General features: G+C 45.6%; 2 protein-coding genes across 2 annotated transcripts in view; both read left to right on the plus strand.

Annotated features, from left to right (window-relative positions):
• LOC105060880 (uncharacterized) overlaps positions 1 to 22,033 on the plus strand; it is a 22,694-nt gene extending 661 nt beyond the window's left edge. Inside the window, exons 3-5 of the mRNA XM_073247760.1 lie at positions 11,236 to 11,636; positions 11,719 to 11,845; positions 21,848 to 22,033. Of these exons, the coding sequence (XP_073103861.1) occupies positions 11,236 to 11,636; positions 11,719 to 11,845; positions 21,848 to 21,921 (602 nt within the window). The 3' untranslated portion in view covers positions 21,922 to 22,033. The remainder of the gene's footprint in view (positions 1 to 11,235; positions 11,637 to 11,718; positions 11,846 to 21,847) is intronic.
• A 423-nt stretch (positions 22,034 to 22,456) lies between these two features.
• LOC105060879 (calmodulin-like protein 30) lies at positions 22,457 to 23,277 on the plus strand. Its single transcript, XM_010944733.3, is given in 2 exon segments — positions 22,457 to 22,859; positions 22,862 to 23,277. Coding segments are annotated over 2 exon segments (543 nt in total). The 5' UTR covers positions 22,457 to 22,588; the 3' UTR covers positions 23,134 to 23,277.
• The last annotated feature ends 680 nt before the right edge of the window (positions 23,278 to 23,957 follow it).

A 23,957-nucleotide genomic window follows, 5' to 3' on the forward strand; every position in this document is an offset into this window, starting at 1 on the left:
GATCGGCGCCGATCGCGGGTGGAGCGTCCCATCGGGAACGTGACCGGCGGGCGGCCGACTGCGGAGCCAACCCCCGCGCGCCGCGTGTCATGGTGGTTGGTCGGCGTCCGCTCCGGCATTTTATGAGGGCGGTGCGGGCGTCCCGGGACGAAGCGCGCCGAAATCCTCGGCCAACCGGCGGCGCCACGCATCGCGCATCTGGAGGTCTTCGGTCGGCGCGGAAGGATCTCGGCCGTCGGTCGGTCCTATATATATAGGACCTCCCGGACCTCGACCTACATTTGCCATTTGCGGGGAAACTCTGTCGGGCGATTCTCGGTCGTCGCGGGCAGAGCTTTCTCTACCTCCGGAGGGTCCATCGGGTTCGTGGTCCTCCTTCCCCTTCTTGCTCTCTTCTCTTCTTTCTCTTCTTTCGGTCCCTGCACAATGACCAGGAAACCGACTCAGGGAGCTCGGTCGGGGAACCCGACCGACGAACACCCGATCGGCTCCGGAAGATGAGGCCTCCTCGCTTTCGGGGCCGAACGTCGATCAGCTTCGGGAGCACTATCGCATCCCGGAGCAGTTTCGGCTCTCCGCCCCAGGGGCCGGCGGTCGGTGTCAACAACCCTCCGCCTGGCGACCTGGCGCTGTATGTTGAGGACCTTCGTGCGGGTCTTCGACTTTCGATTCCGGAGTTCGTCCGGAATCTGCTGGATTACTACGGACTCTGTCCGGCGCAACTGGCGCCGAACTCTGTCAGCTAATCATTTCTTTCGCGCTGTTGGTGTCAGCTCTTGCCGACCAACCCTCGCGTTTCCCTTCCGGGCCTTCTTTGTGCTCCGACCCCACCCTAAAAGCCGAGGGTGGTGGCTCTTCAACCCCCGGAAGGGTCTTGCCTTCATAACCGGTCTTCCATCGTCCATTCATGGATGGAAGAACCAGTTTTTCTTTGTTTCCTCTTCCTCCTCTTGGGGCTTTCCTTCTCGCTGGGGTGTACCCCGAACTGAGGCCAACGACAACAGTCGGGTCGACGTGGACGATCGGGAGGACTTCCACCGACTCAAAAGATATGTCGGTCCCGAAGCAGAGGGAGCTTGTTACTGAGCAAGCTCTCTATGATGCCGGCCTGAGTCTGGTCCCCGAATAGGTATCGCCGATCCCCTAGCTTTTCTTTTTGTTCGGCTTTAGGGTAGTTCTGGTCCGGCCTTTGGACACTGGTCGTTTTGCAGGGACCGCGAGGATGAGGCCGACCGATGCCGAAATTCGCCAATTTGCCGCCGCGAGGAAGAGGCCAGCGCCGGGGGCAGGCCTTCGGCCCTTCCAAGAGACCAGCCCAGTCCGCCGACCGTGGAAGCGTCGGCGATCGAGGGTCGGAGCCGATCATAGCCCTCGCGCTCCGACCGTCCGAGTCGAGGAGAGGCCGACCGAGGAAGTGGCCGAAGGAGTGTCGGCGGTTTCGCCGCCGGGTGGAGCCGGATGTCGTTTGGGAAGCCAAACATCGTCCGGAGGTGTCCGCTGGCGCAACGGGGGGCGCCGGGTCGAACTCCAGCGTCCCATCGCTGCCAGCCCCGTCGGTCGGGGCAGCTGATCGGGGGAAGCCCCGATGGAGCCCTCGGAGGAGGAGAGATCAATGCCCCCAGCGCATACTACCCTGAGGGTGCGTCGGCCTTGGCCGACACAACCTTGCGAGGAGGTTGTGCCAGGGGATCCTCCTCCCTACCGACGTTCAGTCGTTGCGGTCTCGGCAAGTGACCGAAATGCTGTCGCGGTTCTACCCGACAATGGTGGAGGTAAGCTTCGCGTCACCTTTTTTCTTAGAAAAATTTTTGCTTGCCACATAATTCTGACAAAGTTTTTTCCGTCGGCAGCTGATCTTCACCATGTCCGAGTTGGAGGCCGGATACCGAGGTCGGCGACGTCGGGCCCTTCAAGGAAAGGTCGGCGGCGGCCGAGGTCGAAGAGGAGGCTGGTCGACCAACTGCAGGAGTCGGTCGACCGGGAGGCCAAGTTGACGGACGAGGTCTCCCGGCTTATGGCCGAACTAAAGTCGGCCAAGAAGGAGGCCAAGCACAAAGGTCGGGTCGTGCGTCGTCTTCGACGCGAACGGGACGGTGCCACCTCCGAACTCCAAGGGGAACGCGAGCAACTTCGGGCCAGCCTGGGGAAGCTCGCGGAACCGAAGAGGATTTGTCCATCGCCCAAATCGACGCCGAAATTGCCAGGGCCGAGGCAGAGTTGGCGAGGGAGGAGCTGGCCCATACTGAGGACGAGGCACGGTCGGCGAGGGAGTCGGCCGATCGTGCGGTTAAGGACTTCCGGGCCTCCGACCGGTACAAGGAGGAGATGCTCGAGTCGGGCTTCGCCTCCTACCGGGTCGGGTTCGAGGATGGTCGGGATGCCGTCCACGCCTTGTACCCGGAGTGGACGTCAGCCGAGTCATCCCGCCGTTCGCCGAGGAAGAGCCGAAGGAGAAGGAACGGAAGAGATGGCCGACCAGCCGTCGGGAGGCGTCATCGTGGTGGAGGAAGCCGTCCCGGAGCAGGTGCCGACCGAAGTTCCTTTATCGACCGAAGCCCATCTCTCGGCGGCCGATCAATCGTTGCTTATGGCCGAGACGCCGATCATCCCCGATCCGCCGTCGGTCGAAGAGATCGATCAGGACGGGTGATCGGCCTTGCCGACCATCTTTATTTTTGTCTTTTTTTGAAAATACATGTAATCGGGCTTCGGCCCGACTTTGTAATGTTTTTTGATCAATGAATGAAGTTGTCTTCTCTTTTGCTTCTTATTGTAATGCTTCTTATCGCTGTAATGTCGAACCCTAGTCGTCAACTTAGAGAAGTCGCCGACTCGGGTAAGTCGGTAGGACTTAACCGGCTTGCACAGCTCCGAAGTAGCTTGTGTCCCGACTTTAGGTCGGTTTCCAAAAATTGTAGTCGCCGTTCGGGCGCATCTGTCAAGTAGGGAGCCGACCGAACCTAGTGAAGGTTCGGCGGCCGGACCTCCGTAGATGCACTTAGTCGGTCATCATCCGGCGCATTGTCGGGGGTATGATAGTAAGTCGGGTCCCCATGCTCTTGCGTCGGGTTTCGTGTCTTTTGACAGACGGTGGCAAGCCGAGTGTCGTTCAGCCGGCCGTAGGTCGGTCGGCGAGTAGTGGGTGCGACTAAGGTCGTGTCATATGATAGACGGTGGTAAGCCGAATATCCCTCGACCGGCCGTAGCCTGGTCGGAAGTCGCGGCAATAGCCGCGTGGGCTTTTAGCCTTTCTTCGGTCGGGGCCCGATCGGCCAGTCGGCCGATGGATTCTGCCCGAAATTCGACCGTAGAAGGAGTATGAACTTCCGTCATCGTAGATGCGTCGGTCCGTGTATGGGGCCGATGTGTCGTCGGTGCCAGGTCCGCGTCGATGCGTCGGGCTAAGCGCCGATCAGTAGTCGAAGAATTAGAACTCCGATTTTTCAAACTGAACTTGTATTCCGATGATTGAATTACAGAATTCTCTGGTAATACAGCTTCAAGTTGTCGGCGTTCCAAGTCCGGGGAATGGTTTTTCCCTCAAGGGTTTCCAGCCGATAGGCTCTCGGCCCGAAGGTGTCAGCAACCTTGTAGGGTCCTTCCCAGTTGGGAGCCATCTTCCCTTGGTCCAAGGGCTTCGACACCTCCGCCTTCCTCAAGACTAGGTCGCCAGGCCTGAAGAGCTTTGGTCTGACCTTGGCGTTGTAGTACCGGGCGACCCTCTGTCGGTATGAGGCCATTCGGATTTGAGCCTCATTTCGCAGTTCGGGGAGAAGGTCTAGGTCGGCCCTCCGACTTTCGAAGTTGTCCGGCTCGTGGTACTGCTCGACCCTTGAAGATGGCAGGCCAATCTCGAGCGGGATCATGGCTTCTGTCCCGTAGGCCAAACAGAACGGCGACTCTCCGGTTGGGACGCGGGGGTCGTTCGGTAAGCCCATAGGACGGAGCCCAGCTCGTCGACCCAGAGATCTTTGGCTTCGTTCAGTCGGGTCTTGAGTCCATGGAGCAAGGTTCGGTTCGTCACCTCAACCTCACCGTTGGACTGTGGGTGCCCGACTGAAGTTAGTCGATGACGGATGTGGAACCTGGCGCAGAAGTCCTTGAAGTCTTGGTTGTCGAATTGCCGTCCGTTGTCGGTGATGATGGTGTGCGGCAATCCGAACCTGAAGATGATGGACTTTTGGAGGGCCCGACCGGCTGGCGGCCCGACCGACCGACGACTATCGGAGGGCCCGATCGGCTGGCGGCCCGACCGACCGACCGACTATCGGAGGGCCGACCGGCTGGCGGCCCGACCGACCGACCGACTATCGGAGGCCCGACCGGCTGGCGGCCCGACCGACTAACCAACGGCCCGACGGACGACTCTGACTGGCCGATCGTAAGTCGGGCGACAGGCCGACGGACGCCATCAGCGGCTAACTGCGGCCATTCCACGGTCCATTCCCGACCGACTAAACCCAGAGGTCCGGTAGTCGACCCACATGAAGCTCGCCGACCGACGGAGGAGTCCGACGCCACTCTGCTGGCCACCGACCCTGGGTCGGCCGACTCCACCAACCGCCGTACGGCCGCCAGACGTTGTCAGCTCTGACACGGACATGCGGCACAGTTGCCTAGGGCATTGTCCCACCGAAAGCCGGGTCAACCATGGTGATTAGACGGCTACATGACATTTTCACGGCGGCTCTGACAGCCTACAGTGAGTTGACAGTTCCTCACTTGTCCGCGCCATTAATGATGGCGCCATATCGTGCTCCTCTATATATACCGGGGAAGGCAATAGTGCAAGGGATCGATCCGCCCGTCTCTTCCACATACGCAAGCTCGCTCCTCTCTCTCCCTCTCCCTCTCCTTCTCAGAGCTCTCTGTCTGCATTTCACTGTTGCCCAGTCACCTCTCTGACTTGACCGTCGGAGGGTCCCCGCCGGAGCCGCCTCTGGTCAGTGCGGACTTCCTTTTGCAGGTGCACGCTTCCCGGCGATCGGGCGACGAGGCGATTGGCCGCAACAGATTGGCGCGCCAGGTAGGGAAACAGCATGACAAAGACAAGAGCTCAACGATCGAGAGTCACCGGGTCGGCCAGGCGCTCTTCCCGTCGGGAAGAGGCCTCCCCGCCCCCACCGACGGTGGAGCCTAGCTCTCCGCGCCCCGCGGTGACCACGGAGGCCCAGATTGCGGCCATCGTACGGCAGATGACCGTACTGACCGACGCAGTCAAAAGCCTCCAGCAGCAACCGGCGGCCCGACCTATGCCCTCCAAAAGCAGCCGCCGACGACCGCGTCGATCCCTGTCACCTCCATGCGAGTGCTCCCAACAGCGCTCCCGCGGAGAGGAGGAGGGACGACTACGGCGCGACGACCGACGGTCCCAGCGGCCCTCTCCCTCCCCGTTGGAACGGCAAGGAAGGAGAAGCGGCCGCGTACACCGTCGGCCTCCCTCTCGGAATCCTCCGGAGACTCCACTCCTGGGGTCTCCCAGCATCGACGAGCGGACGACTACGAGCGACGGTTCGAGGAAATCAACCGCCGACTCGCCCAGTTGCAGATGGACGGCCAGAAGTCTTCGAACGACGTCGACTTCCAGACCGCCCAACCTCTCTCCCGACTGGTCCTCGACGAGCCGATTCCCAGTCGGTTCAAAATGCCGAACGTGGAGCCATACGACGGCTCCACCGACCCAGTCGACCACCTCGAGAGCTATAAAGCTCTCATGACGATTCAAGGGCAACCGACGCTCTTTTTTGCATCGGCTTCCCCGCCACACTTCGCAAGGCTGCCAGGGCCTGGTACTCCTATCTCCGATCGGGAAGTATCCATTCCTTCGGGCAGCTCGAGCACTCGTTCGTGGCCCATTTCAGCACCAGCCGAAAGCCGCCGCGAACGTCGGACAGCCTTTTCTCCCTCAAGCAGGGGGAAAACGAGACGCTCCGACACTTCGTGGCGTGATTCAACGCGGCCACGCTCGAGGTCCGGGACCTCAACGAAGACATGGCTGTCTCAGCCATAAAGCGGGGCCTGAGGGCGTCCCGATTCACCTACTCCCTGGACAAAACCCTCCCCCGAACATACGCCGAATTGCTGGAGCGCGCGTACAAGTACATACGCTCAGACGAAGGAGCTTCCGACCGGCGCCTGACTTAAGGCACGGGCTGAAAAGAAAAATGGAAGAAAGGTCGGGCCCATGCTGAACCCAGCAGGCCCCCGACCGATAGTCGGGTCTCGCCACCCCGACGTATCCAAAAGTCACCCCGACAGCAGACTCCAAGGCTGACACGCCCCTGGTATGACTCCTACACTCCTCTCTCCGCTCCTCGTGCGCAGATCCTAATGGAGATCGAGGGGGAAGAATACCTGCGACGGCCTCAGCCTCTGAAGGCAAAAGGCTCCGACCGACACGGCCGATCGTCGATCGCCGAATCAACGGCTCGATCACCGATCGCCAAACTGACGTCCTCGACCTCTGAAGGCAAAAGGCTCCGACCGACACGGCCGATCGTCGATCGCCGAATCAACGGCTCGATCACCGATCGCCGAACCGACGGCCTCGACCTCTGAAGGCAAAAGGCTCCGACCGACACGACCGATCGTCGATCGCCGAATCAACAGCTCGATCACCGATCGCCGAACCGACGGCCTCGGCCTCTGAAGGCAAAAGGCTCCGACCGACACGGCCGATCGTCGATCGCCGAATCAACGGCTCGATCACCGATCGCCGAACCGACGGCCTCGGCCTCTGAAGGCAAAAGGCTCCGACCGATACGGCCGATCATCGATCGCCGAATCAACGGCTCGATCACTGATCGTCGAACTGACGGCCTCGGCCTCTGAAGGCAAAAGGCTCCGACCGACACGGCCGATCGTCGATCGTCGAATCAACGGCTCGATCACCGATCGCCGAACCGACGGTCTCGGCCTCTGAAGGCAAAAGGCTCCGACCGACACGGCCGATCGTCGATCGCCGAATCAACGGCTCGATCACCGATCGCCGAACCGACGGCCTCGGCCTCTGAAGGCAAAAGGCTCCGACCGACACGGCCGATCGTCGATCGCCGAATCAACGGCTCGATCACGATCGCCGAACCGACGGCCTCGGCCTCTGAAGGCAAAAGGCTCCGACCGACACGGCCGATCGTCGATCGCCGAATCAACGGCTCGATCACCGATCGCCGAACCGACGGCCTCAGCCTCTGAAGGCAAAAGGCTCCGACCGACACGGCCGATCGTCGATCGCCGAATCAACGGCTCGATCACCGATCGTCGAACCGACGGCCTCGGCCTCTGAAGGCAAAAGGCTCCGACCGACACGGCCGATCGTCGATCGCCGAATCTACAGCTCGATCACCGATCGCCGAACCGACGGCCTCGGCCTCTGAAGGCAAAGGGCTTCGACTAATGCGGCTGGCTAACTTGCCGACTTAGCTTCGACTAAGAAAGGCAAAATGCCAAGACGACCGCAGTCGCATTCGCGACATACCGATCTGGTCATGACCGATCGAAGGATATTCGGCTTGCCACCGTTTATCATACATCCCGACGCATACGTCCGACCAAGGGCTGGACAATGGATATTCGACTTGCCATCGTCATCCTATCCGAATACGTCGGATGCTACTCGACTATCAGATTCTGCAGAATGATCGTGTCGACGAGCAACGTTCGGAGGTTGGCCGACCTCCGACCCGACGTGCATGCTCGACCTACAGTCGGGACGACCGATATTGGATCGTTCGTTGATGTGATCGCCAGAGTCGGGGCAGGAAAAGACGGAACACCACTCCTTTCGTCCGAAGCCGTCGCCCACGTGTTCACGCGAGCCAACACGACATCGGGCTCAGGAGTGGAGGGGGGCAAGTGTTGGGGAATCCCCACCGACCGACTTACGGTCGAAGGGGCCGACTGGCCGACCGACCGACTGGCCGACTCCGACGGCCGACCGACCGACTGGCCGACCCCGACGGACGACTCCGACTGGCCGACCCCGACGGACGACTCCGACTGGCCGACTCCGACGGCCGACCGACCGACTGGCCGACCCCGACGGCCGACTCCGACTGGCCGACCCCGACGGACGACTCCGACTGGCCGACCCCGACGGCCGACCCCGACGGCCGACTCCGACTGGCCGACCGACCGACTGGCCGACTCCGACGGCCGACCGACCGACTGGCCGACACCGACCGGCCGACCAACCGACTGGCCGACCCCGACCGACTGACCGACCGGCCGACCGACCGACCGCCGACTCCGACTGGCCGACCGACCGACTGGCCGACCGATCGACCGACCGACTGGCCGACCGACCAGGAAGTCTGATGGCCGACTCACTCGCCGACCAATGGAGGGGCCCGACACCACTCAGCTGGCTACCGACTTTGGGTCGGTCGGCTCCTCCAACCACCGTACAGCCGCCAGACGTTGTCAGCTCTGACACGGACATGCGGCGCAGTTACCTAGGGGCATTGTCCCGCCGAGAGCGGGGTCAACCCTGGTGATTGGACGGCCACACGGTGACATGACGTTTTCACGGCGACTCTGACAGTCCACAGTGAGTTGACAGGTCCTCACTTGTCCACGCCATTAATGACGGCGCCATACTGTGCTCCACTATATAAACCGGGGAAGGCAACAGTGCAAGGGATCGATCCGCCCGTCTCTCCCACATACGCAGGCTCGCTCCTTTCTCCCTCTCTCTCTTTCTCAGAGCTCTCTGTCTGCATTTCACTGTTGCCCAGTCACCTCTCTGACTTGACCGTCGGAGGATCCCCGCCGGAGCCGCCTCCAGTTAGTGTGGACTTCCTTTTGCAGGTGCACGCTTCCCGGCGATCGGGCGACGAGGCGATTGGCCGCAACATAATGAATACATCTAATTATAGTTCAAAGATAGTAAAAAACTTGATTGTTTATACTTGTTGAGTGAATGCTTAGCAAAAAAAGTTCGTATCCTCAGCAAATTGGGAGAGGCAGAGGCATTCATTTGGTGGCCCTGACCTCAAACAAGTGATGACTTTAGCAAATTGTATATTTTCAAAAATATAATTGAGGCTATCAACAAAAAAAGGAAGCAATACGGAGAGAAGGGGAGTCTCCTTGTCATGATGGAACCAAAAATCATGCTACCTATTGACAACGAGCATAGAATTGCGAGTAATATTTAGGAGTAAATCTTAGTTTGCTTTTATTCTATCAAATTTAGATTAGATAATAAGGGTCCCATATCGATGATTTAAGTCATTAGATAGATCACCTTTGCACTACTTACACATCAAAAATTATGTAATTTGGAGACTCTTACCATCAACATAGGGCTCTTATAATTTGATCAGATGATTGAAATGAATGGAGATCCACTTGTGTAGCCAAATCTCTCTCTCTCTCTCTCTCTCTCTCACACACACACACACACATACACACACATATATGACTATAGTATTAAGAATTGTTAGTGTATTATTGATAACTACATGCTCAAGGGAGGAGACAAGCAACTCATTTGCTAGGGTTAATGATGCTCGCCATACTATTGTTGATCTGAAGTTTCAGCTTGTTATGATTAATATTGCTGGAGAACCAAATATATACTTGCTAGAGAGGAAATTTTATTTTTTGGAGAACAGTATCTTGTTCCATCTGCACAGTGGATTTGTCTTCTTATATGGACTTTGTAATGACATGTATTAATGTTGACTTACTGAACATTTTAGTTGTTAAGATATTATCTCATGTATTTTGCCTTCATGGAAGGTACTGATACCTGGTATTTCAACCTAGAATGACACAACAATTATTGGATATGTTGTTCAATACTTTGAAAATATGAGTTTCATAATTTTGTTTAGTTTTTACATGTTGGCAAAAGCTATTTGAGTGATACATTTGGGACAACTCTTGCTTAGTTGTGACTTGTATCATATTGGCAAAACATACTAGCTGTATTCTTGTTCGGTTTTAAATTTATCATACATTGTAACTACAAAGCCATGTTGTTGGAGCATGTCATTTTTATCATACCCGGTAATTAAAATATTGGTTCCGGTAACACCCACCTCGAGCTAACTTGCTAGTTTAGCACACCCGGTAATTAAGAGCCAGTTTAACCTTTTCTGGCATTTCAATGGATGGAAAGACCAACCTCTCTAGTTTGGCTATAGCCTACTTTAGATCCTCAAAGAATCATGTCCAGTTCTTTTTACTCTCTGGCTCGTCTGCACACCATCCTACTGAAAATATACCATTTTTCCTATCAATGCTAATAGTAGCTACTGTGACTCCCTGCACTTTCCTTTCAAATGACAACCATCTAGACCAAGATACGTACCCAGACTAGAAGCTCCAATAGAAGCAAAGAGCCTGTTGAAACTCTGCATGCCATCAAATATTTCATACTTGTGTACTTGTGTTCCTTCTCATAAACTATTCCTTCAAGTCCCACATCCTTTCATAAAGATATTCCCACTTGTGACTTTAGATTGTATGTGCAAAAATGATGGAAAGCACACGTAAAAATCTAAAATACAAATATTTTTGATGCAAAATATAATAAAAAAACAATATTGTTGTTTTTTTTTTAAAATACTTAAATATTATTCAAAGAATTTTTTTTGATGTGATTGGTTTTAAAAAAATTTAAATAAAATAAGAAAAAAGAAAGAAAAACTATTTGATAATTTTCTTCGCACCTCTGACTATATTCTCTCTCTAATATTTAAGTTTTAGATGACGTTAACGGACTAACCTCTCATGGGTGGCCGAACCGATTCCAAAACTAATAATATTTTATTGTGCTTGTATGAGTTTAAATTTTTTAGTCTGGTTTGTAAGAGTTTGTGAACTATCTTGTATATTCAGCTTAATGGAAGCTTTCAGTTCGTTGTTAATAATAATAATAATAATAATAATAATAATAATAATATAATAATAATAATAATAATAATAATTTCGGAGCAAACTTTGGAGACTCGGGGAAACCGAAGAGGGAGGGGGAAACAAACCGTCTAAGACGCGGATCAAAAAATTCCACGTGACCAATCAACAACCGTCCAGCGCTACTGCGGTGCACTTCTGCAGCGCGAAGGATCCGATGCCCCATTTTATCTGCGGCCCCTATCTCGCGGCACCGCAGCCATTTTTCTCCTTCCTCCTCTTCCCCGTCGAGGAACTCTCGCGGATAGCCAGCAAGCGAGGCAGAGTGGCGAAGAAAGGGGGAGGAGGATATGACCTCCCTCCCCAAACCCTAACTAGAGAATGTCTCTTCCCAACCCCAATCCCCTCCTCCCCGGCCCTCCCAAGCTCACCCTCCCCCCCGCTCTCTTCCTTCCCAGCTCTCCCTCCTCCGCTGCCGCGCCACCGCTGAGGCTTCCGACGCTGCCCCTTCGCCGGACTGGTTCCGACCACGGCGGCCACAGGAGCCCGATGGGAGGGCCTCCCCCCGGGACCCCGGCATCAGGGTCAATGCCAAGGAGGAGAGCAAGAACGGCAACGGCAAGAAGAAGAAGTGGTGGTGGTGGTCCCGCGACCGGGAGAGCTATTTGGTCGACGATTCCGATGCCCTTCCCCTCCCCATGACCTATCCCAACTCCTCCCCGGCCCCGCCTGAGGAGATCGATCGCCGCCTCCAGTGCGATCCCAATGTTGAGGTTCGTCTTCATGCTTATAAACTCTTCTTGTTCTTCAATGATTCTGTTTTCATTCGCAAATGGTTTTTTTAATTTCGTGCAGGATTGCAAGGAAGTTGTGTATGAGTGGACGGGCAAGTGTAGGAGTTGCCAGGGTACGGGGTTCGTTAGCTATTATAACAAAAGAGGGCGCGAGATAATCTGCAAGTGTGTTCCTTGTCTTGGAATTGGTAAGAAGTGGTTCCTTTTCTATTTGATATTTAATGAAGAAGGGAAAATCTGCAGAGAAACCTTCCTCTCATGTTTCTCAATAAAATCTCTTTCTGTCTAGCATAGTAATAGATGCCCTTCTATACCTATGGGGAACAATGCCAACATTTTGAGAAAGAAATGCAAACTTCTGAAGCAGGGAAAAATGGAAGAAAAATTACAGCTTTTTTTAAGCTTGCACCGTTTCGCTATTGTGTGGTTTTAGTGGAAGAAAAAGAGGGAAAGGTCTTGTTGTCTATAGCTGAATTGAGTATTCCATATTTGTCTTTGTAAAATAAATGAATTCCAACAGCATAGGGATGGTTTTTTTCTAGTGTTACATCATACAGTTAATTTGTTGCATCCTCTTTGATTCCTTTTACCAATAAAATGAGGTTCAATCAGAGTCCCTCTCCACTTGTTTTCCCGTGCATAACTCGTCCACACATTTGATGAAGGATCCTGTACTCGTTGTACCTTGTCCTGTTATGGGTATATCAACCATGGCAATATGCAGTGATGCTCTATATTTTCTTTGTCTTCAAAACTAGTTTCTTTAGCAGTATCAAAAATCTTTCTACATGATTTTCCTGGATTAGTCACTTGAAATTGGAAGATACTTTGGTATTTCTAGTCAGACAATGGAACTTATGGGCTTCCCTTGTTAGGCCATGTAACAGGGTTCTTCAGCTATGCCTATTGGCGTCCGACCATGAGATCCTTGTTAGCTCTTATAGATGTGCAATTCTTTAACTTTTTCCACAATGATATGGTACCTGTTGGTAAAGCGCATGTAATGTTCAAGCATCTAGTCTTGCAACATCTAAAGAGAGTAAAATCTCTATCTTTTTATTTATTATTTATTTTTTCAATTGCTTTATATCGTCTTTAAGTGGGCATATATTTGAATACTTGGTGGTAGAGTTGACAGTTGATGTGTGTTAACTTGTGGAACTTGTTTTCTATTTTGTCAGACTATGTTTTACACTTGGTTTATTGTTCAAACTAAAAATTTCACCATAACATCTTATGCCCAAGTTTTCTGTGTGGTTAGAAAACTACCGTCAATGCTTCTGCACATTCAAAGGATCCTATCCATTCAGTTTAACTCTTTTTCTTTTTCTTTTTACCCCTCCCATTGCTAATTTTTTTTCTTAGTGTTCTTGCTCTTGCAGTTTATGCTTAAGCCGAGGGCATTGTTCATGGTTCCCAAGTGGAATAGAATTCTTATCTATTGGAATTATTTCTAGATGATTTGTATATCCATAACCAGTGTTTGCATCTATCACATATATGTAGCTCTTTCAAATTAGTAGGAGCCAACTGCACTTCTTATGAGCTAATGAGATTGAATTCCCATTTAATAATAATCAGACCAAAAGATATGCTTGGATTTGTCCTACTGTGGAGTTTTAGAATGACAAGCCTTTGCAATTTTGTTTCATTGCCATTGGTACTAGTTTGCTCAAACAGAGTTGTGCAATTACCAACCTTGAGTGGCTCAGAATTAAGCTTCCTGGATATCATCCATATGATATAGGAATAGCAGTATGCATAAACAGATCTTTATAAATATTTGATCCACCCACCCTTGCTTTTTCGTGGATGACTGTATTCATCGATAGTGTTTCGGAGGGTAGATATTGTTGCTAGAGTTTTTTAATTTTCTTGATGTATTTCCATGAACAGAAGGCAAAATGATGCACTGGAGGGCTGTGAGGCATGTGGATCACTTACAGATTTGGTGGTAGATTGTTGATTTTCGGTCATTTTCTCTGATTGATTTCCAGTTTTAGTGTGTTCGTTTAGCCAAGGGCTAGGATTAAATGATCTCAAGCCAAAATTAGTGGCTTGCCGGACAATGATATTGCATGGCTTAATCAGATAAGCCACATAAGCCTTAACATATTAGTTATGGGCCTAACTAACCTGACCACTCCCTAAAGGGAAGAGTGGAAGAGCAAAAGAGTGCACTATCCTCTCCATGGTATTCCGTACATGCCCGAACTGATCGATATACCTTGTACGCTACCGTACTGGTGGGGAACCGGTTCGGTTCAGGTCGATTTTTTAGAATATGCCCTAAACTACACCATATCAGCCGATTTGGTATGGTTCAAGGCCAAACCGTCCGAAATCGGATGGTTTGGATCGGTTCAGTATGGTTCAGGGTCGGTTCGGTCCAGTTTTCTCTTTTTTTTTTATTTTTTTTTAATGCTGCTAGGTAGGATTTTTTTAATTTTTTTTATCATCGGTACGGTCTGGTATGATACCATATCGATCAAGAACCGATATGGGTCTCGATACCGGTTTCTGAAATCTTGGTCCTCCCTCTTCTCCTCTTGAGTATCCATATGTCCAAATAGGGATACCTCCATCCTTCCCACTTATATGGGGCCAGGCAAATCTTATCGGTAATTTCGGGATTTTCATGTTGGATGTTTTTTTTCTTTTTTCTTTTAACAAAGTAGTCCATGAGTATTGTAATATTAGAATCAAACAGGTTGTTTTATCTTCTTTTCCAACGGCCATCTGGTGCCATCCCATTTGTTAACTTCTCTCCTTTATACTTCCTTTTGTTCTCCTTTCTTTCCTTTGTTTTCTTATCATCATTTGCTAAAATTATGTTGCTTATGCTGAAAACTTTTGATAAAACCTGTTGCTTTCTCAGTTTTATCTTTCTGATATAGCTGTGTTTGTTGTATATGCTGAATTTTTTAGTCGACATTTTCACATATTGATGCTTAATTACTGCATGCTGTTAATTCAGGAGAGTTGTAAGGTCCTTCACTCTTTAGCCATGCTATCGAACTCTTATAAACTCCACTCTAAGGTTCTTCGCACCTTGAATGGATTCATTGTCTGTTGGATTTCTGGACAATGCCCAGAAATCCCTTTGAAATCATAGTATTTTCAGCTAAAGGCCCTTTAAACTGATTGTTATGTAGAGGTAAGCCTAGGGCTGCATCAAATTGGTGAAAAACATTCTGATCCTCTGATTTTGCCCTAATTCTGCTATAGCTTTTTTTGTCCATGCCCAATATATTGTTTGAATTGAGGAGTAGAAAAAGCTATGGCATAATGGTTGATGGCATATCCTGTTTGGAGCTTATCGGAATTTTTTTAGACCCCTGAACTTTGCATCATAGCACAAGACAATTTATTGTTTGATATAAGGCCTTGTTTAGTATTATTTTTGGAGGGCCAAAAAGCATTTCTTGTGGAGTCAAAAGCTCTTTTGAATAGTTTTGGAATGTTTGGTAAAGATTTTGAAACAACTTTCGACTTTCTTCAAAAGCTGAAAAAACTCTACAAAGGCAAGCTGCAATATGGAGCTTTTGAAGAAAAACTCTACTTGAGATGTGTCGAGGAGTTGCTTTCCAAAATCTTACTCGAGAGACTTGGGTACGAGATCCTACAATGAGTTTCTTTAAAAAGAAAAATTAGTTAAAATACTTTTATTGCCATAATTATCTAAGTTTGTTTCTTTTATTAGTTGGTAATCATCCATAAAAATAATTATATGATCTAGACTAAAATGTAAACAATTAATTTTTAAATTAATAATACTTTAAAATAAATTAGAATATAATAAACATATAATATAATATAGTAAAAATTATATTATGTTATAATGATATTATATTATTATCACAATTATAATAATTTAATAACCATATTATAATAATATCATATTATTGTATGATAATAATAAATAATATAACACTATTAATTATTATATTACATTAATAATATCATAATAAATTAAAAATATGTGTAATCAGTTTTGATAGTACAAATAATTAGATAATTGAATGTACGATGCAATATTATTTGTTGTTGTTTCTTGAGACGAAAGCATTTTTTATAGTGTGGTTGCCAAACAAGTATTAAATTTCTCGGACACTTCAAAGATGCAGTTACTAGACCACAAACAGCTTTTTATTAATAGTTCTACTAGTGAAAACTCTATTTTTTCAAAGCTCTACAGGCAAAAGCTCTGCTATCTATAGTAATACCAAACGGGGCCTAAGGAAGAAGAAGGTAAAGCATGTTGACAGGTTCTATGTTGACAGGTTCTACGTATGGCTAGATGGATGGTTCAAGCATTTGGAGCAAACCTGGCAGTTGATGCTTCATTTGAGAGGAAGTTACTTGGAAACAAAAGAGCCAACAGTCATATCATATGATTGGAAGACTTGATACCTTTGATAAATTAGAGTTTCAGATGATATCTTCTTTCATTAGCATTTGCTGCTTGGGTTTAGGATTATTGTTTGTTTTCACAATTATGGACACAATTCATCTTGATTAAGGTAATGCTTAGGATTGTAGCCACAATATTTTAGTTATTTTAAAGCAAACAAATAGAAGCTTCTCTTTCACAGCCCTAACAACCATAGTTTTTCTTTAACACACTCATGGTAAGACTGCTATGTAAAGATCAAACTGCTTGAATGGATTCTCTGACCAGCTGCAACTAATTTACTACAAACAGCATGAATGGATTTTCTATTAACAAGAACCAGTCCCTTATCGCTTTCTCTAACCAGTTTGCAGTGGGGCTTATATATGTGTATACTGGATTTGTTAACTTCCATAGCCACCTTGAGCAGTGAAATCCTCAGTTATGGCTTCTTTTTGGTCATAATTTTCTGAAAAAGCCAGACTTCCATCTCCCATGTGGTATTTGATAATCACAAGATTGCTGGGTTCATTAATAACAGTAGTTGAAATTTGAAAAAAAATGGAGTTGAGAGGAAGCTCTTGCCATGGTAAACAAATAACCTTGTCGTTGGACCTTGTATTGTTTGTCTGTTCCTGGTCCCCAGTTCCGCTGTCTTCTCCTCACCAACTGGATTTTTTGCTTCCTTTTCTCATGTTTTGAGTTGCATAAACAAATAACCTTATCCTTTGACCTTATATTGTTTGTCTGTTCCTAGACCTGGGTCCTTGTTTTCTCCTCGGATGTTCCCCTTCCTTTTCTTATGATTTGACTTGAAAACACAAGACCACTCCCCACCTCGCTGTCTCTCGTTTGTCAATTCTTTTGTTGGGAAAAGACTATAGACTAAAGCTGTTTGTTTTGTAGTCTTGCATTCATGGACCTGAGTAATGAGCAAGAAAACCAATGTATCTTATGGCACAAGGATTGCGTAGTTTAGGAAAACACAATCTCATGTGGCTACTATAAATAGTATGCGCAATTTGATCAAGTACATAGTCGACATCCTTTGCTGCTGCTAATCTAATGGGCAAACATAATCTAAAGATGTCGATCCTTCAAGTGAAGTGATCTGGTACCTTGCTTATTTTCACAAAGTGGGACTCTGTATCAGATATTGGATCAGAATATAAACTTTGGCCGTTTTTGATGGTAAGGCTCAAACAGAACTTTGAGAAACTTGTACAATCACCTTTATATGCCATTGATGGAGCCTCTATGCAGCTATATAAAAATTTTCCTGCCAAGTGAAAACAAGGTTATCGCAAGAAATATGTTGCAAAATGAAAAAGGCACATTGGACTGGCCATGATAAGCTTCCTATTCTTTATTTGTAAGAATAATGGTGGGAGACTGGGAATGCCACCATATTGAGACAAACTCAAAACTCTTGAACACAAGCACCAAGTAGAGGCCAAACTGTTGGAATGAAGTCCTATGGAAAGCATCCCTTCTTCTTTGTTGTTGTTGTTGTAATTATATTTGCCTTGTACGCTAACCCTAATTAGGATGGACAAAGTTTCCTATTACCATATGTTATTTTTCTTTTTCACGTGCACCTTGCTTATAAAGTTGGGATCCACAAGTGTTATGTGGACTCTGATGTCCAACTTGAAGTAACCTGCTTGACATGTATTAACATCGGACTAGTTAATACACATGGATTGCATGGAAGCATTAAGTGATATTAGTGATGATATCTCGCAGAGAGCAATTTTTTTAAAAAAATAAAATTGTTAAATTATATAATTTTTGTAGCAGGATATGTATGAGAAAGCACAGGCAGATAAATTCTTGGACTATGAAAACGACTTCTAACATAGGCTGGAAAGGAAAACCCCGACTTGATTAATTTTAGAAAAATGAGTATGCAAACAAAAGTGTGTCATAACTCATATAAGAGAATTTTTTAAAAATATGGTATTGAACTGCTCAGGTTCTTGTGATGATCCAGCCCTTCATTATTCTACAATGAGTAATGCTTCATCATGATCAAATTTTCCTCATTTGAATTTTGATCCTGTAAAACTATGAATCAGAATCAGTCAACCTTGATTAAGTCAATGGATGAATTCTTTTAAATTCATCTATTTGTATTGAGACAAAACCTAAAAATACGATGATACAAGAAGATGAAGCTAAAACTAAATTAAAGATTGAAAAAAAAAAGAGGCAAAATATCTCAATAAGCGCCTTTGCATTTCTTTATTATGAAATCAAAGTCTCGGAATGAGAAGTAGTTTTGAAAAGGGAATTCTTCTATCAGAATGCTTGATAAACATAAGTACAAAAGCAAGGTTCTGTAGTTAACCAGTATTTATCAGTATCATACCTTTTCATAATCTAAGAAAAAAATAAAATAAAAAAATAAAAAACCTGATTCTCACTGATTTTTATGTCTTCATGAGTTTTTCTCGAAGTAAAGATGGTTCTTCTTGAACCCACAAATTACTTCTAACACCTGAATATGAAATTAAATTTAAGATATATTATGATTTAAGATATCATGGTATATCCATGTAGAAATTAAACATATTGTCAAACTAATAGAGTGAGACCTGCCTTTGCTGATTTTCTTGAAAGAGAATCCTGAATGAGGTTGACAATGGGTTGAATTGGATTTGATTCAGGATAGATTTAGCTAGAAAAGTATTTGCAGTACTGACATGTTCCTGATTGGTCCCAACATAATGTTAAGAGACTTTTCTATTGGAACTTCCTATGGGTCAATTTCTATGACCTGCTTCCCACCTAATTGACCTGTAGCTTAATCTTTTTTTTTCTAAGCCAACCTAACCCACATGACCTGACCCAAAGTGTCTGTTTTACTCGACTCCCAGTGTTCTGAAACAGAACCAGAGAACAAACAACAAGGTATCCAACCATGCCTAAAAAAGGGCCTGTTTGGCTCTCTTGACCTAATATGAAAGGCCTGACACAGTCTGAACCTAGCCCAGGGAAACTTTCATATCGAGACTTGAATGGGTCGAAGCTACATGCCAGCCTTTTTAAAATGTGGGTCATAAGTAGCTGACCCAAGCTGAGTGGTAACAGGCCCAAGCAAGTTAGGTCGGTCAAAGGGTTGATCAGGTTAGTTTTTTTTGCCACATCTAATTGTATCATATCCTTTAACCTTGCAAATGTACCACTTTACAAAACATGCAAATGATGTGACCAAGGTTCTAATAAGAGTCAGGATGGAGTGACGTCCAATGACCTAGGGTAGAAAATCTGACTAGAAAAAGACAAAAAGTAAAAACTTGCATTCTTTTTGATGCCGTACAGTTTGTTCTACTTGCGAATAGCATCAATCAATCCTCACCCATCTTCCTTTCCTGAATCTCTTCTCTCTTATTCATTTTTCCTTCTCTATCACCTTTCCCATGTGAGACCTTGAAGTAGATGAAACAAGAGGGAGAAGAGAGAGAGGAAACTAGTAAAACATGACTTGGTTAATCATGGCTGGTGGTTCCTGTCTTTGAAGGATAGGTCTAATGCCAGGCCTTCTCAAATGTGATTCTACCATTTCTGTGAAGTTGTTGATATGTTCAAGGCACTATACCTTTTGGTTGTTTCTTTTAATATTTGTACAAGGGATCGAACAACATGCAAAGACCACTTATCAAATGCCTATTTTAGGACTGAAGTTTTTGATGGCTCTTTAGCTCATGGATATGGGAACCAGCTCAACACATGGTACACAAGTAAGGTCTTTTAAATCTTCATAGAGATCCAAGTTTTCTATAGGGAGTGATGGTAAGGTGACTGATATGTCTTTTGTCTCTTTTGGTTGAATCATTGTAGTTAAAAGCAAGGAAGTCAGGGAAGGACTTGGATAGGATTGAAAACCCACCCTTTTTCATCTTTCTTGCTTGTAGACATTAACAATGGATAAAGAGGAAAGCATATTATACCAGAGACAGATTAACTCATCTGCATTTTTTGGGCAAAAAAATTATGGAGTTTCCTGTCATTGGTAGCATGTTCTATTTTGTTTTATGCAGCTGGATTGCACATGGACATATGATGTTTGTGGTCAAATGGATGAAAAGCAGTTGGGCTTTTGACGGTATATAGTAGTGTAGATATGCATAACACTTGTAATATTAACTTCAATCTAGATTTTAAAGATTATTTTTGGTTAGAAAACCGGAACCCTGTTATGAGCTAAGATAAAGGCTCAACAAAGCATTAGATTAAGCTTATAGTTTTGCTCCAGGAGGAAAGTTCTGGGACCAAAAGAGTGTCTTGAGCCATGATAGCAACACCGGCATTTAGATTTTAAAGATTGGTAGAATTGAGCCTATTAGATACTTTGAGTCACGTTTTACTAGTATTGAGCTTGTGCCATACTCATGCTCAGCATGCCTTTCAAGGAAAAAGTCAAAAGGGCTTGATTCTCCTTTTTTTTTTTTTTTTTTTTTTGGGGTGGACTCCCTTGGAAAAGAGAGGGAGAAGTTGAGTGAAAAAAACAGAGAGAGAGAGAGAGAGAGAGAGAGCATTAACTGTTGAGGTAATAGAGCTGGAAACAGCACCACCACCACCCACCTGACACACACAAATACGCATATATATATATATATATATATATATATATATATATAGAGAGAGAGAGAGAGAGAGAGAGAGAGAGCTTTGGGTTGGATTCTCTGGAAAAAAGAGGGAGAAGTTGAGTAAAAAAATTAACTGTGGAGTCAATAGTGTTGCATTCCATACTTTGAAAAAAAAATAGTGTTGCACTCCATGGTGGATGGAGCCTGGTGGTGGTGAAGCATCTCTCCATATTTCCAATTATACAGGAGTATATTGTGCTTTACAGTAACAACCCTGCTTTATAAATACCGAAAAAATTATATAGGAGCATAGATTTATGAAAGCATCACTAACTGACTGGTATCTATTTGTTATATACACATCAGAGGAATGGTTGAAACATTTTAAGTCTCATTGCAAATTAGTTGATCAGTAAAAACTTAACAATTAACAACAAACAATCACTGTCAATTTTCTATAGAAGCCGAAACACCTTAATGAATATTATATCTAGTATTTTAAATTTTACAATAGAAAATAATATGAAGTATGAAACAAAATTAGTTTTATCATTTTTGTAGCTCTTTTTCTTTCTCCCACTTGTTTTGACCACCAGGTACACCTGATTTAGACCCTCTTGTTTGTGTTTATGCTTAACCATGGTCCACTATGATTGAGTTGTGTTATTTGGACTGGAAGGGATGCTCTCACTGATCGTGATCAGCAGCACAGATGCTGATACATACAAATGATGGAGTTGCAGAGAAAAGTAAAACTATGTTCACGCTGAATTTCAGTATTTGGGAATTTCCTTTGAAAATGGATATGTTTCGTGGGGGATAAATTATTCCTTTGAGGACTGCTTTAATCTTATTTAAGAATGACCATCTTCTGGTTTAGTGTGCAATTTTTGATTTTGTTATTATTTCCCATCTTTTTTTTTTTTTAACAAAAGCTGCATTTTCTTTTTCCTGATTAATGGGATCCCTCTGTTGTAGTTAGAAGGTGCAATAGTGGTTCATCTATTTCCTTTAAATTTAAACATATGGTGTTAGTAGTTGGAACACAGTTTTTGCTTTCTGGGTGGCTACATTTGGACTTTTGATCTTTCCTTGTTTTGTATAGTTCAGTCATCTGTTATGAGAATTAAATACATGCCTACATTCTTAATGCTGACCAACAGTTTGATGCAAAAATTTCTTATGTTTTTCTGTTTTCTGTTTAGGATATGTTCAGAAAATGACAGCCCGCAAGGACATTGATGTGATGGAGGATCTAGACAATGGAAAACCCCCTTGATATGTTCAGATGCTTTCACATGCAGTTTTAATCTGTTCCCTTGGATGAGTAAATTTTGATCCATGATCTTTATGGTTCTTCATAAATGAATGGAAAAGTATTTTTTTTTTTTTTAATTTTGCTTTAGTCCTATTGATTCAGGCAGTTGAAATTATTCTGCTGCTGTTTTAGTTTTAAATGCAAGCATATATGAAATTTTCTACAATTTTACACGCTGAAATGATGATCCAGATGATTACAATAAGCTTGGAACGCGTATCCTGAATCTTGATAAATCGTGCAATTTCTGTTCTTCCTCAACCCTGCTTTTTTGATATCTAGTGGCAGAGAATTGTGCAAGTAAAGAATGCTTCCAACCTGTGAACAGTATTCAAGATTCTTATGCTTGTCTTTTAATGTCCCCACAATCTATCTTTTATTCCTTTTCTTGGTCGGTGATGAGCTAAAGAATATTCAGATTTTGAGTTTGAAGGAAACATGTCATCCCTTTGCCTAGTCTGTGGAATAAGAATTCCAAAACTATATGCATCCATGGAGAATCTCTAGCCAGGCGCAAAGTCACCTGGTAGATAACATTCTATAAATTTTGAGCAGCCAAATTCTCAAGGCTGCATCTCAGGGTGCTCATTTGTATGTGACCTTTTTGCATCATCCAATTCCACAGACGATGTCAAAATTAAGAATTCTAAATTTTCAGTTTAGCTTATCCAGGAGACTCCCTTTGAAGCCCGTGAAGTGGCTCTCAATCAAGGACAGGCAAGTCTCTGATCTGGGCCTCTTCTTCAAACCCAATGTCGAGGAGATGAAGCAGGTGTTTGACAAAATATCAGAAAAAAGTGACAAGATTTCTGAGAACAATCTTAAGTCATTACTGGAGAAGCTTGGGAAAGCGAATGCAGCCTGTGAGGCAAAGCGAATGATTGAGGTTGCTGACCTCGACAAGATGGGTTCATAGATTTTAATGAGTTTATGCAAGTGCACAAGAAGGGCATAAGGACTCGTGAGATCAAATGTGCGTTTTGGATGTTTGATCAAGATAAGGATGGGCGAATCAGTGCAGAGGAATTACAGAATATGTTGGAGAAACTTGGGGAGAATCACACCTTGGACGACTGCAGGAGAATGATAAAGCACGTAGACAAGAATGGTGATGGATTTGTAGACATGGATGATTTCCTGGCCATGATGACTTGCACCATGGAGCTGGCATGAGGGATTTCTGGAGCCAAGAGATTGCTTAAGCCACATCCGACGCTATAATATCTTCTGCAACAAAAGCCGAGTGGGAAGCATTAATTCTGACCATTCTTGTTGTATGGCCTTTGTAACGTGATGGTCGCTTGTTATTTTCCCAGAGAAAATAGAGTCCTTGTTGGTTTGTCCATGATTTAATAATATTGTAAAGAATGAACTTTGCACTCAAATCTACATTAGTTTGATTGTTGCTTATTCTGGTGAAAGTAAAAGAAAAAATAACCTCGTTTAAATTGAAATGACCGTTTCTTTGAAGAGCAATATATATATATATATTGATACTCAAGAAGGCTTTTCTTTGCGTTATCATGTTTCAAGGCTGTGTCCGTGGTAACAGCTAGGGGGGACGTTTATGGTGACCAGTTCTTAGTAAAGACATAATTTCTTTGCCAACAGTTGTTAGGCACCACTCACTTCAGGCTTGCTCCTAAGAGAGATCATGGGATGCATTTAGTTCGAGATTAGAATCGAAATCAGAATGAATTGGAATAAAAATTAAATTTATCATATCTTAAAAATGTTTAGTTCGTAATCGAAATCAAAATCAGATTTGAATATTAAAGAAGAATAAGAATTGGATTTTTGGATATTGGAAAAATTTTCATTCCTCCATTGAATTGGAATAAGAATGAGATTCTTTTCAGTTAAACGGTTGTAATAGAAGTACGGTTATAATAAAAATTATTTATTCTGGTTTCTATTTCAATATCTAACTCCCTCAAATGAAAACACATCCTTAAAATTTTGGTGGAGTAAATTATCACCATTAATATATAGCACGT

The sequence above is a fragment of the Elaeis guineensis genome, chromosome 13 (assembly GCF_000442705.2).
Source record: "Elaeis guineensis isolate ETL-2024a chromosome 13, EG11, whole genome shotgun sequence".
NCBI classification, from domain to species: Eukaryota; Viridiplantae; Streptophyta; class Magnoliopsida; order Arecales; family Arecaceae; genus Elaeis; species Elaeis guineensis.